Source organism: Xiphophorus maculatus, chromosome 14 (assembly GCF_002775205.1).
Source record: "Xiphophorus maculatus strain JP 163 A chromosome 14, X_maculatus-5.0-male, whole genome shotgun sequence".
Taxonomy (NCBI): Eukaryota; Metazoa; Chordata; class Actinopteri; order Cyprinodontiformes; family Poeciliidae; genus Xiphophorus; species Xiphophorus maculatus.
Window position 1 is genome coordinate 6500605 of NC_036456.1, and position 20079 is coordinate 6520683.

At 39.0% G+C, this 20079-nt stretch overlaps 1 protein-coding gene across 1 annotated transcript; it reads right to left on the reverse strand.

Moving 5' to 3' along the window:
* Positions 1-487: 487 nt before the first annotated feature.
* LOC106699935 (SLAM family member 5-like) lies at positions 488-10532 on the reverse strand. The gene is made up of 7 exons (XM_014472567.2): positions 10431-10532; positions 4836-5138; positions 4106-4387; positions 2960-3070; positions 2790-2848; positions 2618-2686; positions 488-1019 (listed from the first exon to the last, which is right to left on the reverse strand). The coding sequence occupies exons 1-7, from the start codon at positions 10498-10500 to the stop codon at positions 942-944; spliced, it is 972 nt and encodes a 323-aa protein (XP_014328053.1). The 5' UTR covers positions 10501-10532; the 3' UTR covers positions 488-941.
* Between the last annotated feature and the right edge of the window lie 9547 nt (positions 10533-20079).

A 20079-nucleotide genomic window follows, 5' to 3' on the forward strand; every position in this document is an offset into this window, starting at 1 on the left:
CATTTAGTTTTATTTATTCCAACCAGCCAAGTTGGAAAGAAAACCGACTTCAACTTTTATTCTGTAACTTGACAGGTTTATGCTTTGATCGATCAAAATATGCCAATGATTAGCGTCCACTTCATATTTTATTTATATCATACCAAACTTGGACAATTGAAACCAGAAATTAAGACACACCAAATAAAACAGCAAGCTTTCTTTTTCCCCCCTCACTGTCTGTAATTAAATCAGACCAAGCTTCTTTGTCTTTTCTTTCTACTTTTTTTTTTTTTTGCCAAATTCCACAATATGTCAGATTTATTCATGTCTTCAACGTCGGAAATTTAAATACAGAATGATTACTGTCTCTTTAAGGGAACCCCCAGATGGCGATGTCATGGTAACGTTGGAAACCTCTGATTGGTTGGCTGACACGTTTGAGTTAACTAGGCAGGTCAGGAACACGCCGCGTTCTGGTTTGACACAGTTAAAAAGTCAAAGAAAATCAGACAAAATGTTAGTTTTTATTATGGTACAGATGGTTTATAAAAAAATAAATAAATAAAAAGCAGACGTACAGCCGGCTGAACGGCAACACAAGTGAACCTCAACAAGACAAACATTTGCATAATATACATTTTTATTTATATAATCTATATATTTACAAGATATACAAATATATATAAGTTACAGAGCCCAGTTGCACATTTCAAAAACAGACAGTTATGCACCACCCAGCTTTAGAATTAGGAAAAAACATGGACAAATTTTAAATGAACAATAAACATATGCATTTTGCAGATCACCGTCCCTAAATTAGGTTTTATCAAATCAAATGTTTCTTATTAATGTGCATATCGTCCACTTCCAAGTTATACACAACTGGGACCGTTACAAGCCACTGGGTGTTTTCTGACTGTTTTTCCTGAGGTGCACCAAAACGTGAAGGTTCAAATCGTCTAGGAAACCTCCTGGTACGGAGACACCGAAGCCTTCCTCATCCGATCAATCTGGATCTGGTCGTAGACCGTCTGAGGCTAAATGATTGGGAGAAAATAAAAAAAATAAAAATCATCTTTAGGGTTTCTCAGCGGTGGATTAAGAGAATCTTTTCCTGCAAGTTCCAATGGTTAAACAATTCACTGAAGGTGCTGTGAAGGATAATTTGTTCTTACAGTTCTCAACACACTGAAGCACAAACAGAGAACAATTCAGAACTAAGACACCTACAACAGTCACCAATAAAGTGGATAGTGAATATGTGATGTTTTGCTGTTTACTTAAATCGCATATAGAGCTGGACAATATGGCTGACAAACACATCACAATACAAGCAATTCATATCAGTCAATATTGGTAAATATTGATTAGTTTTTTTGTTTTATATATCTGAAATGTATCCAAACTGGTGACGTGACCTTCACTGCTTTATCCACAAGTTCCTCTTGAACTGTTGACTCCATCTTTGCAAATTTATTATTATTATTATTATATAAAAATGTAGAGATGTTATACAGAGATGTTAAATGCTCCCATTTGCTTCTGTCTACCCTGTGTGTGTTTTTTTAAAATATTATTTTAGTGATTGGCATCATTTGACGGTTGACCGGTGGGGGGCGCCATACAGCTAGCCTAAGCTTTTACGCACCGGAAGCGTGCGTGGAGCTGCTGCAGCAGATCCGTTTTGTTAGAGAAAAAACAAAACAGAAGGAAGCGCGCTAAGGCTTCTACAGTGATAAAAGGGAGACTTTACCTTGGGACGGATCATCCCACAGGGGAGAGTCGGAGTTTTGGCTGAAGTTTTTTTGATTGTTTGGAAAGAGCCGACTGGACGCTAAAGGATTGTTGGACTGGGGAGTTCACGCGCCTCCTGCTACTAGCCACCGATAAAGTCACATTTGGTGTGTTTTTAGGAAAAGACAGGAAAAAAACTATATATCTAAAGAAAAATAATAATAATACGAATGGAAAAAAGCTATTGAACTGAGGGACTGACGGACGAAAAGACTCTGCGGATGACCCTTCTCCACGGGAGGTCAGCTCGATGAGGAACTCTGAACCGACGTTGAAGGTAGGACCCCTCCTTGCGGTGTGTTCCGCCAGGTGCCTGTTTTGTGAATAATTTTTTTCTCCATACGGGAGTAGGGCCTATTGTTGCGGCTGTACTCCCGTAACCAGTCAAAGAATTTACATTTGTGAATAAGACAATAAAAAAAACTTTGCTAAAAATACAATCAAATTAATTAAAAAAAAATATTTTCTTAGTTGTAAAAGCCAAGGACAATATTATCTCAATGTAAACCGACAGACATCTCCCCCCTCCTCTCTCCATTCTTGAAAATGTTTGTATAAAACAATCCATTTTCCCGTTGTGCTGCTTTCAATTGTTTACCGGAAGTGAAAATAGGCGTACAAGTTCATTTCCTGTCGCGAGATGGAATTTATTTTTACTCATTGGTTGTTTTTGTTTTTTTCAATTAGTTGTGTTTTGCGAGGAAAATATCACACAACAACCACATATTAAATAAGATGAAATGGAAAGTAATAAACTGATATTTTCTCGATATCCTCCAGGGGGAGCTACTGCACCACCTGGCGCCCTCCTGGGCCTCCGCTGGAAGTTTAGCTCTCTTACCATTTGGCGATCCGGGCTGTTTCTGCTCTCGATAGTGTCGTACAGAGAGCAGGGTTTATCAGAGGGCCCCTGGAGGTTCGCATTCACATGTATTAAGGAGAAAATAAACCTCAGTTAGGAAACTCTAAATCACTGTAAACATTTGCTCATTGTAGGACTTGAGTGCACTTACCACTTCAGATGAAAAATCGGAGATATCGGCATAAACTGTGAGTTCGGTTGAATCGCTTCCTGCGTAAAGAAAATAAAATGACAGAAATGACTCAGTGGCTGGTAAAAAAAAAAAAAAAGCCACAACAATGTGGTGAGAGAGAAAACATGGCACATCAAAGAGTTTCTTACCAGACCATCTTCTTTTGCAGAGACATACGCTCACCACTGTGATTATAATAATGATCAGTAAACCTCCTCCTACTGCAACGATAATCCAGACTGGGATTGGTATTCCTGCAACTGACAGCAGATTAACAATATGTCATGTTTAAAAAGAAGCAAATGAAAACAAGCAGGAAAAATAATTTGTCCAGCAAAGTGTGCCTGGAATACACAGTGCCTTGTATTCACATCTTGTCACGTTATAACCGCAAAACTCAACGTAGTTAAAAATGGAACAGAAACAACATTTAATTCAGGAATACCAGCAGCAAAGCAACAGGAGAAACGAGGCAACTAACAGATCTGAAACTCAGGAGGAAGAAAATATTAGAAAACATAAACAGACTTTATGTTATTAGCAAAATGATTTGAAACAATATATCTGTTTATTTATCTTACCATTTTTATGCAGTGTGACGTGTTTGGTCAATTGTGTAAAATTCTGATTAAGATGCAGTGAAATTTGTGGTTATAACGTGTCAGAGTGAAAAAAAAATGTCAAAAGGTTTCGATATGTTTTAAAGGCAATGCATTTTTAGCATGAATGTGCTGTTTTTGTTTTTTTATTAGTTTTAACCAGCTGTGACTTCAGTCAAACAAATAACAGACAAAAAACACTATAAATTAATAAAAAAAAAACAGGGATGCAAAACTTTAGTCAAGAAAGTAGTTTAAAAAAAAATCGGGTGTTATCATCAAGGTATAATTGTGTTTTAGCAAATTATATTTGATCGTTTAATTGTAGAGGATGTATAGTGTATACTGACTCTTTAGATAATTTAATTATTAAATTAAATTATAATTGAATAATAATTCAATTATTTACATGTGGTGACGTTCATCATCTACGCATGTTGGATAAACCATAAAGTATATCTCTAACTCTTCTATGATTTTTGTCTGTATTATTACCAAATATGGAAAAACATCATTACTTTGCGATTCAGAAAATTTTCCTAAGAACTGCAAGAAAATTAATTTCTAGGCTCTGGATCAGAGATTTTCTGTGTTTTGTGTACCTGTACCTTTAATAGAACAATACAGCCAACAGATTTATAAAATAATCGGACTTGTTCTCGTTGTTTTCTTCAAACCTCTCATTTCTGAACATACCTTTATTAGAACTGGGTCCTGTGGTGTTGCTACATCTCAGTGTTGTGGATTCTAACATCTCACTGATAACGTTGGAGGCTTTGCAGGTGAATGTGGTTTCGCCATCTTGTGGTCTAATGCTGTATTGCAGTGTGGAGCCGTTTCTGGTTTGGGTTCCCACAGTCCAGCTGTAGGTGACGTTACTGTGAGGATTTGCTTTGCACTCCAGAAAAACTGTACAAAATCCATCTGATCCAGCCTCAGTGACGTTGGAAAACACAATGGAATTTGTGGATATTGGTTCTAATGTGAGAACAGAGGAAGAAGTGTAACAGATCAGTAACGTTACACCTATGTGTATTTTATTTGCACAATTCACACGGTATTTCCCTTTTTAATCTTAGAAAATTCACAAAGCTGTCATCAAATGATCAATTTCTCATAATTGATGCAACCATGAAATTTGCTTTCTATCAGTAAATCCTAGGAGAATTTCCTGCGATCATTGTTTGGCCTTAAAGCTCGAGCACTTGTAGGTTCCTCAGCAGGACTGTGGCCCCCGTAGACATGATATAAAAATTCGCATAAGCTCTTTTTTTTTTTTTTTTTCTTCAAATTTTCTCTAACAATTATTGTGTTCTTCACTTTGAAAATAGTGTATTAATCAATCTGTTCTTTAAAAATTTTACACACGTTTTGTTTCTTGAAAAGGTTGTTTTTGATTGACTGGATTGAAAGAGCAGCATCTTACCGTGAACTTGCAGAGTGATGAAGACTGAAACTTGTTCACCTTTGACCTCTGCGATCAAACTGAATTCACCAGAATCTTGAAGAGTCAGGTCTCTTATTGTTAAACTAAAACTTGTGTCATTGAACTCCAATCTGCCCTTAAATGGATTGGTTGGAGTAAGACCTGAATGTTTGTCTGCTACATTTGAGTCTCCATATCTCCATGTTGCCCTTTGGACCCCTTCAGCTGGTAAATTTGATGAAAGCACCACAGAGTCTCCAACTTTTTTATGAATGACTTGTTTTCCTTCTGAAGCCTCCACATCTGAAACACAAAACAAAGAGCATAACATTATTATTTAAACTGAGACGTTTAGATGTTCTGTTACATACAGTTTAAGGTTTACAGTTTTTTTTGAATGTCTATAAGCATTAGGGGACATGTCATAATTTGCTATCAGAGCTCAAACTCTTAATAATTAGATTTGTTGAGGAACCACAGAGTACAGGATTTGGTCAAATCACCTAAAACCACCTGAATTCATGGGACATGTGAACGCAACAGTTTGATGGAACAAACATACCAACAGGTGGCGCTAATTCTCTGAAGCTATTCTCTGATTTCTGTCTCACCACTGCAGAGTGAGAGCTTACAACACGCTTATGTGAAGTGCTTAGTGTTATTTATTTATTTGTTTTAAAGAAATTTCGATGTTGGCTTTATGTGAATGGACCACAAGATGAAGTTCAGACTTTATTCAAAAATTTGGAGTTTATAACTTAATAACTTAATTCTAAAAAAATAAAATAAAAATCAGAAATTACAGTTTTGAAAATCAAGCAAAATTAAACCATGTTAATAATTGACAGTTAATAATGTCAAAGCCTTTTAAAACATTATGATTAAAATTTGAAATGATTCGTTTAGGGCTCTTTGTCATTTGTTACGGTTTTGTCGCCTCTCTTTTGTGTCATTTTTTTAAAATTAATGTGTGATTATTTGTTAGTTTGTATTATGTCAAAAGTAATATTTTTCCATATTCATATAACTGATCTTTTGTCTTTTGTCCATTGGCTCCCATCATGTCCAATTGTGCTTGTGCTCAGTTCATATTATCCAATCAATCTGGATTCTGCAAAATTAAAAACAAAACAAAAAAGAAACATGTTTGTTTGGTCGAGTTGGTTCTGTTCGCCTCACACACTTGCAGACTCTGGTCTTCGTCTCTCTCCTCTCACACCAAGAGATTTTTACTCAAACTTGCCCTGCTGACTGATTTTCCCTGATTGGAAATCTGTGGTAAAATTGAGCAAATAAAATGAGTAGTTGAGTTCCTGCTTATGGATTTTTACTTAGATGGAGAGGAGATTTATTGCTGTAGTTGAGGAAATCAGTTTATGGCTGTGAGTTCAAACACTTTACTGACCTTTACGTCCAGATTTAAGGTGTTTAAGCAATGACTTAGAATCAGCTTATGCATTTCCCATAAAAATCTAAAGAGGACTCAAGAAAATAAAGTAAATGAATTATGACCCAGAAACAGTCAAATTTTACTATTGAAGTAAACATGAAAGTGGCACAGCTTAATTTTTCCGTGAGACACTGATTGTAATCAGGCATGTCAGTGAACCAACAAGATTATTCTTTTTAAACTTCCTATAAAGCAAAATGCAGATACTAACTGCATCTTCTTTTTTTTTTTACTACATTGTTTTTTTTCATAACCAACTTTTTCTGATACCAAAAATAACCATTTGCTTGGGGGGGTTTTACAAACAGAGCAAAATTGTGATTGTCTGACTTAAATTGTTTGCATGCATCTTCAAAACATAGTTATATTCATGTTGGTTTGATCAGGGGTCGTAATCGCTCATATTTCATAATAATTTACCGCCTTTCTGTAAGAACAGAGAGGTGGATGTTTTCTCTCTGGTCGGGTGTCAAGAAGGGCACCAACCCGTAGAAAACTTTTATATGTCCCCTCTCGTTGAAAAGAGTTGTCTCACAAACAGTGTTTCCTGAAAACATTGCCACAAATATAGAGTGACGTTAAACACCATCCAGGCGCAGTGTTGCTGATTGATTGAGGAGCAACTTGCTGATGAACAGATTTCTTCCAGCAAAAGTGGAGCAAACGTTGATCAGAGTTTAAAATCTGGAGAACCAAAGAACGAGTAAATTACTTTAATTTAGTTCATCTGTCCACTGTGTGTTGGAACAAACCAAAGAAGATGGTTGTAGATTTCAGAAGAAGCAGGAATATGTCAACCATTGGTATGACTTGAAAGAAAATTGACTTCCTAATTTAACACCATGAAATTGGGCCTCTGTCTCTTTAAGAAACCCCTGCTCTTTCTGAAACTCAGCCCTCAGGAAGCCGCCACCACATCGCTCCTCTGTTAACCCTTTAACAACGTTTCTACCAGTGCTGCAGCTCAGCAGCTGTGCAGTTCCACCGGGTTTTTGCTAATTGCTGCCGGCTAGTCTGTAGGAGCCGAGTGGGGTCGTGTGAGACGGAAGCTTGGAAACTGGAGGAACTGCTTTGTCCTGGAAGGCGGAGCTAGGTCCCCCCAGGCGTTTTGCACAGCTGAATGGTTGCCACGGGAGATTAAAGGATTTCTCAAACACGCATGAAGGAATCAAAGTAACACTCTCCAGGTCTGTTTTTGATGAGGGAGTAACATTCTAACATGATTACTGTCCATAAGACTGCTCCTTTAAACAAGTGCATAATTATTAGACTAGCCACTCTTGTGAAAGGAAATTCTAGTTTATTTTCTGTACAGCAGGTCGTGTGTCTAATCAGTATGCAAACAGAACAAAGTACTTCTCCATTTAAAAGGATCAAATTTATATCTGTCTGCTCTGTGAATTTCTGCTGCTACAATTAGAAACAGGGCTGATCTCCGTGAGCTGCAGGTATGACACCGCATCTCGTGAACGTTTATTTCCAAAAAATAAAAATGATCAACTAAAGTTTTACCAGAAGAAATCTCTTAACTATGGTTTGTATCTGTTTTAAGAACCAGCCTTTTGGCCTTGGGCTTTTTCATTTTTAACTGTTTGCAAAAACCTCGGCAGCTACAACAAGGAAGTGTAATCAAACACTTGAAAACACTCCGAGGTGTTTTTTATCACACAAAAGCGGCAGCTACGTGACTTACTGGTGAGTTCCTGTTGTTGGACAAACAGGAAAATGGTTTAATGAAGTGATTAAACTTCTTATAACGCGCATCATCAGATACAGAATAATTAAAGCCGCCCCGCGCTGACAGACATTTTAAAACTGTAGACAAGCGGGACTTCACTTGACATGTTTTATGTCTTAAAAAATGAAGAGAAAACAATAAAAAAAACATTAGTACTATCTATTGGAATGGCTTCTCTGTCTGAAAACTCAGAATCTTAGATTTAAAAGCTTTAAGTAAGAAAGAAATATTGAAAGATGCAATTACTTGAATTACTTTGCTGTAGTTGGACAGTTGTAGGTTTTTATTACATCCCCAACCCGCAAAATCCAATATATTTACCTTTCATGTAAATTTCTGTAAGTCAGAAATAAACTGTTTGCCCTCTTTGCTTTTTCAGTTCAACCTTTCTTGGTGAACATGTAAGTTAAATGCTTGAAAACATGCAAATACGAGTTAATACACGTTATTCACTTGTATTGCTAGCAGCTGTTGACCTGGTGATTTAGCATATTAATTAGCTAATCCTTCGGGTTTTTGTACTTTTGTACACTTTTAAGTTGGGCTTGAAATCTCGACGTCCGAAATCTCGACGTTTGTTTCTGGTTCATCGTTGCCTGCTTTACTTTCTGCACGGAGACCTCAGAAGATCTTAAAGTTCTCAAAGATCTTTAAGATCTTTGTTTACTTGAACAAGCCGCCTACTGGGCTTCCGGTGCTCAGTGGCCCTGCAGCGCTGTTGACTCAATAACCTGGCAAACATCAACGCTAATGTTTTTTTTTCCGAGTACCGCTAAAGACTCGCCAAGTACCACCTGTGATACCTGAGCCTCAGCTTGAGCACCACGTTTTTACTCTCTTTGTAGTCAGTGGAAAAACCTTTATTACTATTACAGCCATGAAGAGCTTCTCCTGGCTGCTAAACAGTTTTAGTTTTTCATCTTTGGCAATGAGCTCCAACTCTTTGAGGATGGACAAACTCTTCGCCATCACCCTAATCTTTATCAAAGATCATCAAACTTAAATAAGAAGCCAGCTGGGGCCTTGCAGGGGAGGTCAGATGTCAAGGACTGTATCCTGAAAACTGTCAGGTCAGCAGTTATATCCGTGATTGTCGGGATCATTTCTTCTTTTATTGGTTAATGTAATATTAAAAGTTGCGCCGAAAGTGAAATTTGAAAGTGGATCTGCACATTCTTAATAATTACACTTAGCCGAATTAAATATATCACTCAACGTGTTCAATGAATCTATTTGAATTGCTGTTGTTTTGAACTGAAGCAGAACAATCTTTCGGTGTCAAACTAACTTTCACTGAAAAACGGGAGCAGTCGCTCCAACTTGAATATGTCGCGTTGATTAGACACACACAGTCAAATGAAGTCTGTCCAAGTTCATTTATGAAATTGCCAAGTTAAATAAACGTAAATAAATTTAGCCTGACGCTTCATTCAGTTACTTGTGACATTTTTCTTTTTCTTTTTTACTTGGAGCTCCGTTCTCCCCGTATTTTTTCCAACGAGGGAAAGTTTTCAGTGAAGAAAACTAAAGAACAAAACGGATGTGTCAGAGTTCGATCATTAGCTCGCACTTTTTGAATAAAGGTCATTTGCATGTTCGCGTGACGGCCAACTTTGCATCATTTCCCTGGAAAACGGAGACGAACCGCAAACCGTTCAAGGTTCAAATAAAAAAAGTCTGTATCCGTGTCGCTACTTTCGGTCAGCGTCACTGCTTTTGGTGGAGAACACGCAGGAAATGCCACCGTTGCTTTTGGTCATGTTTCTGTCTCACACTTTTACAACACACACAAAAAATCAGAAAACAGCCGACGACTGAAGAGCTACAGATAGCAGCTAGAGCTCTGAAGTGCGGCCTGACAGAGTGAATGGTATTTCGCTGTGACCTACAATTCGAAGAGCAGAGCAGGAAGTGACAAAAAGAGAAAGGATGATCTGTCTTCCAAGTTGCAAAAGTTTCCATGAATATGTAGCAGGAAATCTGCCAACACAGCAAAACAGAAACATGCAAAACCCGACTCTTAATGTTCAACCACAAGATGCCCGAAGGTTATAGACAAGGAGGATAAACTCAGATCTTGGTGAGAACATTCATTTTCATCGGGATGTTCCAGTTCCCAAATTTTTATGCAACTTCAGCTTCAAATGTAGACAGGAAAACTTCCTCAATGACAACATCGTATATTTGAACAAATCAATTCCGAAAAACACTACGAGGAAAGAATAATAATATAAATAAAATAAAAAAACATCTAAGAAACGACGCCTCCTTTCCCAAGGAAGTGCGCAAACATTCCGTTCCAAGGAACCGAATGGTAATTCTCTGTCAAAGCCACAACTACAGAAAAGCGGGAGGTCGATGGCCCTCCGTGGCAGCAAACGTGAAGGGCAGAACCGTGACAACGTACCGTGGCGGGAGACCCCGAGCAGCAGCGCGGCCGCGTACGCCAGGAGGCAGCTCAGGCGACCACCAGCCATCTCTGTGGGGAGCGGAGCAGTGTCTGTTTCCTCTTCTGCTCGCTGCACAATGTCAGCAAAGTTTAAAAAAAAAAAAAAAAAACAGAAGGAGGAAGGGGTGGAGGAAGCTTCTGTAAATGTAGAGCATGAAGCAGGTTGAGAATGCAGAGAAATAAGAGTATCTGCTAACATGTTTTTTTTTTTTTTTTTTGTACTGTTTTGTTCACTATAGCTCCATGCAAATTTTGAATTTGGTTACCCGGGTCAGTTCCAAGGCGAGATTTCATCCGTTGAGGAAGAAAGACGACAAACAACAAACCGACCGTACACTGCAATAAATGCTAACAAGCCGTTGACATCGCTCTGGAGGAAACATCTCAATCAGATCCCAGACCTTCACTTTGTTTTAATTATTATTATTTGGAGGCAGACTTGCTGGTCTACCTGCATGGGTTATGCAGACCCATGCAACCAAAGGTCACAAACTGAATGGGGGACGTTCTCCTTCCTGTTTTTTTTTTTTGTTTGTTTGTTTTGTTTTGGTAAGCAAAATTATAACACCGTGAGGTATAGTATAGTGCAGCAAAGAGGGCAGCCACAGACCAACGCACCACGTTACACTTTCTGTACGTTGCTTCTTTTTTTTTTTTCTTCTGAAAAGCTATGTTTTTGTTTTACAGCAGATATAATATTACACACAGCTTCCAAAAAGTTCCACTTTTGTCCCATGAGTTCAACAAGAGGATTTATGGAGACGGGGTTTCAGGTCCTGTTGGGGTGAGCGGTGGGCTCCAGCCTCCGTACCTCTCCGATGGAGGTCGTTCTGGCCCAGTTTCTATGCTGCTGCTGAATCATGATCAGTGAGCTGAACAGAGACAGCCGGGGTCTGCAGTGCGTCAGACGTTTTTTTGCGTCAGATGTTTTTTTTGTTTTTTTTTCTGAATTAATTCGCGACCTCTCTGCAGGAGTCTTCGTTGCACTCTCGGCGTGATCGTCAGCCACTCCCGAGAAGGTTCCTTCCAGGTATTTCCTGTTTGTGGCTAATGGTTTCTCACCGGGGTTTTGTAGAGTCCCGAAGCTTTAGAAAGGGCCGTTCCTTTGTTAAGATCAGGAAATGGCATGTCGTTTTCAGACTCTGTTTCATGACCATGAATCAGTCAATCAATCAATCAAATTTTATTGATTGATTATAGCACATATATATATATATATATATATATATATATATATATTTGTATAGCACATTTCAGCAGCAAGGCATTTCAAAGTGCTTTACATCATATCAAACACAGAAATACAATGCAACATAGAATCAACAATCAAAACACGACATTAAGTCAGGTTCCATCAATACATTTGTAATTGATTACGTTTCAAATACAGTCCTAAACAGGTGGGTTTTTAGTCGAGTTTGCATCCATAGAAGGTTTACCTGTTACACTCCTACTGTGTTATATGGAACAAAATACCTGTTGCTATTTTTATTCCCACTCACGCTCACAATCACACAGTTTAAAACGACGCAGACAGCATTTTAATGGGCTTCTGTTACGAGGCTCCGTACACCTCGTTCACTGGATGTCGAGCTGGGACTAAGCAGGGATGAAGAGCCTTTGGATCGTGAAACAAAGCCAGCATCCATGTCCTGTTCTGACATAACAACAGCATTTAAAAAAAATTTTTTGGGCTCCTTTCGTTTGAAAGTGCTAAGAGAGAAAATTAGGTAAAGAGATAGAAGATTTTACTGCCATAATTTTAGTTGACATGTTTTATTTTGTGTTATGCACATTTTTTTGTTATTACGACTCTTATTTGGAAAGGTTAAAGTAGGAAGTGGAATCCAGCATATTGCTAGGGAACCAGAAAAAGAAGATGCATGCGATATGAAAGCATAGCTTGAGCAAGTGACTGTAAAAGGGTCATTTAAGTTAAAGAATTTATTTAATAACCTCATTTCTACCTTAAAAGGAAGGGTCAGCCAGCGAGGTATGTTTATGTGTAATTATATCATTTTATGTCGTTATCGTACTCATGACACCGTCTCGCTTAAGTTTATGTTGTATTTTAGTTCGACGGTGGTGTTGGTGTCAGTGGGTCAAAGTGAAATTGTAACAAGGGCAACTTTAAAGATTGACATTAAAGCTGACTTCACACCAGCAGTTCAACGAACTCTTTATTGCCAAGAAGAGGTGGAAGTGATAGAAGATATGCGCCAAAGTTCACTAGACCGGAAATCAAACCTGCGATGGCCGCATCGGGCACTATGGCCTCCTTATGTGGGCGGTGCTTAACCTCTGCGCCACCACACACAGCAGCATTTTGTATGGCCTGCAAGCAATGAAGGGAAGACTGATCTAGATCCTTATATAAAGAATATAAGTTATTCATCTTGATAAAGGCGGGAATTAGTTTGTTTAAAGTCCTTAGGGAAGGAGGCAAACAAATGTAGCTTGATTGAACCACTCAACTGGTGCGCTCATCGAATCCGAGGGAGGAGTCAAACATCACTCTAACACTTTTAGCAGAACACTGAACTGTGCTGAAGGGCCCAGAGAGCCAACAGGATATGTTGAATAGGGTGACTTCTGTTTTGTTAGTTTAAATGCAGAAAACCTGAATGTATGTCATCCAAACAGGCCGATAAGGGCCTCGACGAATAACTTTTAAAGGAAGAGAAAGCTGAACCACAGGGGAACCGGATGTTATGCTCTGGAAGGACAGATCCTAACGCAAAATGTACCATGAGAACAAAAGAGGGGCCAGAATGTGGAACCCCACGTCGAGGGAATACTGGTTTATTTTAACCGAGAGAGCTCTATTTGTCGAACAGGACCTAAGCAGCTGCAAAGCGAGTTCCTTTAATATCTAGATAACATGAGACTAGATAAGAGGATGCTATTATCTGCGGGTCGAAAGCGGCACTCGAGCGTACGAGGAGGAAAGCGGCAGATTTCCCCGAATCGGCAAACAAACGAAGGTCAGTCAAAACCCTGAAGAGTGCGGATCTGATCTGAGGTGGACTACATTTTGCAGGACCTTAGACAGAATCAACAGTTTCAGGATAGGTCAGGTGTTTGCTAGATGTGAACAGTGTAACTTTTTGTTTCTGAGAGGTTGGAAAGCAGGAGAGAAAGTCATTCCAAAGCAAGTTTTGTTTTCATGGCGACAACAAACATAAGAGACCATTAGCTCTCAACCGGTGTGAGCACTGAACTTTCACACATTGTAAAAAAAAAAAAAAAAAAGCTGTTCTGTAGCTAAGAGCTAAGCTAGTTCGTCAGTGCAAGCAGCCTAGTGAGCTCTACATGTTTTAGTAAGATACGAAGACCTAATCTAACAGTTTACATCAACAACAGCTCCGGAGCTAGACCACATCCTGCCATCAGTTATTGATGGGGAGATACTGATGTGACAACTGCTCAATGTGGTAAATAAACTGTGTGTGAGCATGCCACAATTAGGCAGGTTGGTCACAAGAGCAGAGCAGAGCAGAGGGGAGCCTTTATTTGTCCAACCAAGAAGGTTTCAAGGCCAAAAAGAAAGAAGGCGTGCTAACGTTTTCTGCCTTTCACGCACAGGTACATAGCAGGAAGCATCGACTCTGGCTCAAGTGGGCATTTGTGATCCTACGCAGTGCACTCTACCTGAACCTGGAAGTTTAAAAAGTGACACTGGATATGAATGACGTAGGTGTATTGTGAAACAAGCCCCCAGTTTGGGCTTGAGAGGAAGCGATGCTGTCGACCTCTGAGATAAGCCCAAAGTGTTTCCGGTTTGAAAAGACATACAGTTAGCTCGAGTGTTGTGCAGTAAGTTAAGTGGCGAGCAGTCCGAACACATCAACCACTGGGCTGACCATTTTTTTCCTCGTGAGAAAGTTCTCTTGAGTGTGAACCGCTGGTTAAAAAAAGGTTATGCATGTTGGGTGGAACTTTGACCCGAATCCGGCCTCCTGGGTTGATTTTGCAAACAGGGTTTGCTTCCGTCTTTGACCCGGAACAATGAGTTTGGTTTTTAACCTCAGAAAAATGGGTTAAAGTGACCAATTGAACCAGAGAGTCGAATGAAAATGATGAAACTTCATAAGAGTTATTTGTAATTGATATTAAATAGGGATTTTATTGTTCTGAGCTTTTTAAAAATTCTTTGGAAAATAAACATGTAATAAAGAGGCTATGATTTTCTCAAATGCATTTATTTCAAAACGTATCACAAGGTGGAATAATGTGCATGTTTCACATGTCGCTTTCATTCACATATTGCTCATCAAAAGGTCTGACACATCAGCTGTGCAATACTAAATGCTTAATACAGTTAATACAATATGCATGAAATTGTTCAAAGTACAAGGTGGAGAAAGTAAAGCAAGCAGTTCATGTGAAATGATAAGAGTAAATATTATTTTAATAGGTAGATTGCCGGATATTGCAGAACATAACAGACCAACCTAATATTCAGATCCATCACTTCTTACCCAGTTTATGTTTCTGTTGATAAGAGACTGGGCCTCTATGTCCACTCACTAACAGGTTGTTGGGCTGTTGGTGAAGTTTGGCCCCAGACATCACCGTGTTCCTCCACTGCACTGGACAGGCTTCAGTCTCCGAGTACGACAGCCATGGTCGGCCTCTGGATCATAACTAACAAAAAAAACTTAACAATGACAGCCGCTGTAGGAGTTCAGAGTTAAGAAGTTACTGATTCCATTGTAACACCTCTGGATTTGATACGGAAACACTTTAACCCTGGATTTTATCTGCTGATAATATAATAACTGGTAATAACACCTCAGAGTTTCATGTTTTGGTGTTAGTAGACTTTATGCAAAAGCAGAGTTAATTTTACTCTAATAGAGTCACATTCTGTTTATGTAACACTTTTGAATTTGCTGTGCAGTTGCCTTCTACTGCCTAATAAGACTTTTATCGGCGAACTCTTGAATTTGGATAACAAAATCCAAATCCACTTTGTTGAAAGATTGCCAATGTGTAATGGCTTTATGAGAATGCTAAAGGCTAATGCTATCTCAAGAGAACAAAGTTGTCCTCAAATCTTCAGCGCACACTGAGCGATTACCATTTTAATGAAACATTATTGTCCTGAGAGCAGCTTTTATTAATAGCCAGCCTCTAGAAAGCTGGTTATTAGTTCTGGGTTTGGTTGTTTACTTTTTCATCATCTAAAAACTATAATCTTGGATTGGCATTATCCCCCCCCAAAATCTATGTTTATCAATGCCAAATGAATCTAACATAAAGTAAAGGGGAAAAAAGTGAAGTCTTTCAAATCAGATTTGCCCTTTCAATGATCTATTCACACCTATGCCACATTAAAATGATGAAAGCCATTTTATATTGCTAGATGCCAATGTTGTTATTGACGCAATGCACAAGAAGCACTGCTCCAATAAGAGTTTTGTTTCTTCATTATGGTTTACAAAGCTTCACCGAGACAAACTACAGAACTTCTGGGTTTGTGGTGAAGGTGGGTTCAGTTTCACCTTCTGGTGAAATTGAAGAGCAAAGCTGTGATGTTTTCCATCCCACAATGCATTGCGCCTTGTTTGACAAAAGCTAAACATGGTATACCAGTAGAAATACCTCACACCAATTCTCAAGCATGATGTTCACATGGAGCAGTGATGGTTTGGGTTTTTTTGGGGGGGAGGATCTTAAGAAGCAATATTTCTATTTTGGCCATATGTTGGTTTAAGAAATAATGCTAAATAGAAAGGTGGTGTACAGTTCCCTGAAGTGACTTTATTGGAAACAGAAAGCAAATTTCTGCGTATTTGGTATGTGTGAAAATATTTTTAGGCAACTGTGAACACACCTCGTTACTGAAGTGCCATTAATACTTCTTATGTCATGGTTTTGTTGGTGTTACTACTACATAAAGGAGAGAAACCCCCTCCACCCACCCGCAATATTATTGTTATTTACTGACCAAAGTATTTTCTTTACACTTCCAGTTAAGTCGTTCTCACGGTCTTCCTGTTATTGGATTTGGACGGGACCTTGAGTCTCATAAAACAATAGGTAACTGACTTCAAAGCAAGGAGATGAACTCTCCATTACCTCGTTAAAGTTACACAGTGCCAGTTATAGTACAGCTGGACATTCCCTGCATCCGGGGGACCGTACTGAATAACTTTTAGCTCTGTTGGATTTTGAGTCTTCTTTTCGAAATGGCCTTGCTCAGCCCAACACTTTGAACACCGGAAGGGTCCTTCGCATATAACGAAAGGTCACCGTGCGACTCGTTTCCTCTATTGCGCAGACAGTGGCCCTTGCAAGACAGGATCTGTAAGCAGAACGAACTAACGGGTTAAGCACTTGTATACTTGTTAACCGTTGAGGAAGCAAACCCACACACGGATAAAGCCTACATTAGAATACAAGCGAAAGAGTACAAGAATACACCTTAAGCCAGAGGGTTATTCTTATTCTAACAGAACAGGAGGAGTTGAGTCAGTCATAGGATTACTAATCTGAGCTGCAGTGCCTCCCCAGATGATCACATAGATGTTATGAGCTTTAAATAACAACGGCGGATTTTACCGTGTTATTCATGGAAACAAAAACACGTCATACTTCCATGGGAAAACTGGCTTATTATCTGGTAAAAACCCTCACTACGTTCTCCCAAGAGCGAAACTAACCTCCAGCTTGTAACCATGGTGATTACAGTTCCTACGTAGACGCTGCGTTTGACACCAAGGTGAGAGTAGTTGGCATGAACCCATTAATAATGACCTCACCTTGGTTCTAACACTGAAGGATGGAGGTGGGAGTGTGTTTAGGGTCTATTAAAATCTCACCCACAATAAAGTTAAAATAAGCAAAACAATGTTGAAGCTTGGTTACCATCTCATCAGAGTGGGATCAGACCAAAATAACAAACAAAGCAAACCAAAGTGTAACATTTTTTTTATCACTAACTGTAACACAAAAAAAATAATTAAAAAGAGGCTGCTCAACCCTTAATCTTTTCAATATTAACAAACCGGTTTGATGTGCAGAAAACAAAAACTTAAGAATGTTTTTTTTTTTTCTTTTCTCTTAGTTTCTTAAAAAAAAATAAAAAATTCAGGTTTTACAAAACAAATTGAAGACAGAGAGAATATCATGCTGCTTCTGGGCTCTGGAATTTCATTTGATTTTAAAACAGCCAGATGTTTGGTTGGGCAGGGAACCAATCAACAGCCAAGAAGTCTTTAGGCCACATTGGAAGAACCACAAAGACCATCAGGTGAACCAAAACATTTTCTTTGAGTGAAACGATCTTGACAGAAAGCAAACAGCTGGAGTGAAAACCCTATCCAATCAAACAACTGGACTTTCTGTTGGTTTCCTATGTCAGATAAACAGACCCACCTGACCTAAGGGTTTATGTAACTGATTGGAAATATATTTGAGGCTGAATTGATTTATGTTGAGTTGTTACACAGATGACGTACGTGAGGATGGTATAAAAGTAAAGCAGTAGATGTTAAATTTTCAACTATTCCAAAATGTCTAAATTAAAATCTTCATGTTTAGCCTACATCAGTTTCACTTTGAGGATGCATTTAAACCCTTAATTTCCCCCTTTTGAATAATCTGTGTTGCCCTGCGACAGACCGGCGACCTGTCCAGGGTTTAACCCGCCTCTCGCCCGAAACGTTTGCTGGAGAAGCACCAGCAGCTCCTGACCACACTGGGGACCAGGGTGTTAGAAAATGGATGGATGAATAATCTCAAATGCACATGAACATCACAAAACAAACATCAGGATATACAGTACAAGATGATGTCATTTTTCTGTAAAGTACTGAAAGACGTAGGAGACGGCAACGTCCGTTCTTGGAAATCAAGGCAGCGAACTGGGATTTGTTCCCAGTCCCCAGAACAGAACCAGTTCCTCTTCTCACCTCTTCTGTTTTGTTGGCATGGACCACGTTTCTGCTTTCAGTTGCAGTTTGATCATATCAAGGAATCAAAAACTGTGAGTTTCTGCGTTGTGTGTGTCACATACTCCTTAGTTACGTTTGTTAAAATAAATAGACTTATGACTTGGTGAAGAAACCAACAGTCATACATTTTTCTATATAAGACCCGACAGGCCTTGGTAACTTCCAACGCTTTCTTTTCATAAAACTGTGATGGGAATATATATACATATATGTTATTTTATTTTTTTTATTTTTATTTTTTGAAGCAACAGCTCCACAAACTAAAATCTCTGAACAGCTCAAGGAGTTTCTCATAACATTTCAAAGCTTACTTTATTTGTTCAGTTCAGTTTAGAGAGAAAACATAACGGTTATTTGTATCAGTGACAAAAATAAGTTTAAAGAAATGTTTTCGACCTTCAACCTTATTCATTCTGGCGCGTCCAGGTTGCATTCCTACAGTTCTTAATACATTTAAAAAAAAAGGACACATTTAACCTGCCTTCCACAAACTCTTAACTGCTTTTCCAATTAAACACACGTGAACTTTAGGGTGTGTTTTGAAAACGCAGCGGTTATGCAGGATTCCTCTAGAGGTTTTTGTGGACTCCCTTCCTGAAGCACCAAAACACATTTACTGGCATTTTGAAAGAAGAAGTGACACAATACCAGTAAAACAATTCCAACCCAGTGAGTCATTAGAAAACCAGAACCAAGAGGGAAGAGAAAGGACATCCAGAAATAAAACGATTATCAAGGAGGCTAATTCACGTTAGCATTGCAGAAATATCTCATTTCTTTAGTGAAATGACACTCGCATGTCCTAACTAGATGTAGAAACGTTAGACGTGAATAGCAAAAAAAAAAAAAAAAGAGGACTGTGCTACGGTCGGGCTAAAAGGCCGAGAACACGCCGCTTAAAGGAACAAATTCTCATGAGTCATGTCCAGTAAATATCTTATCTTTTCAATTTAAACATCATCTTAGCTCATGCAGATGTTGCGCAGCTCACTCAGATCAGATAACTCTTCTGGTAGACGAATGCAACCCAGCAGCCATTTGCATTTATTAGCTGTGCTGCCCGCCGGACCAGAACTCTCACAGCTCGCAGAAACACATTTGAAATGCCCTGGTGGGTTGTTGATGTGTGTGCATGGAGGTAGAAGAGCACAAGATGTGTGAGTTTCACTCTGAATGTTGAGCACTGCAGTCGGACTGAAATATCACCCCACGTAAGCTCTAGCGCATCACCCCCCCTGCAGACCCCAAGACAGTGTAACTGGAAGAAAACCCACAGGGCTCCATCATGTGGTCAGAAGTGTAGCTCTGACTTCGGCAGAACGCCGAGCGCTCTGAATACCACCGGTTTCGTTCAAGTGCCTCCCACTTCCCCAAAGCTTTGCAAAAAATAAAAAAGGTAAAAGCTGCGGAAGAGATGACGCCCACACATCTGTGTAGAGCTTAGCTGGACTGAAGACAGAAGGTACTTCGCCCTGGCAACTTTCAAGTTTTATGAGAAAGAAGCTTCCTTGCTCTCTCTCAGTAACGCATTTCGAAAAAGAACAACAATGAGACGGCTAAGACTGCGTAAAACTTTTTGTTCGTGGACACAAATATCACAGGATTAAAAAATAATAACTAAAGAAGACATGTTGTGAAACAATACC

What these genes read in the sequence shown, in the direction of transcription:
- LOC106699935 (XM_014472567.2), bottom strand. Translation starts at nt 10,500, where the DNA reads ATGGCTGGTGGTCGCCTGAGCTGCCTCCTGGCGTACGCGGCCGCGCTG. An exon ending in CTGCAAAAGAAGATGGTCTG is followed by an intron (nt 2,849 to 2,959) that starts GTAAGAAACTCT and finishes TTCTTTACGCAG; the next exon opens with GAAGCGATTCAACCGAACTC. An exon ending in ACAGCCCGGATCGCCAAATG is followed by an intron (nt 1,020 to 2,617) that starts GTAAGAGAGCTA and finishes CCAATCATTTAG; the next exon opens with CCTCAGACGGTCTACGACCA.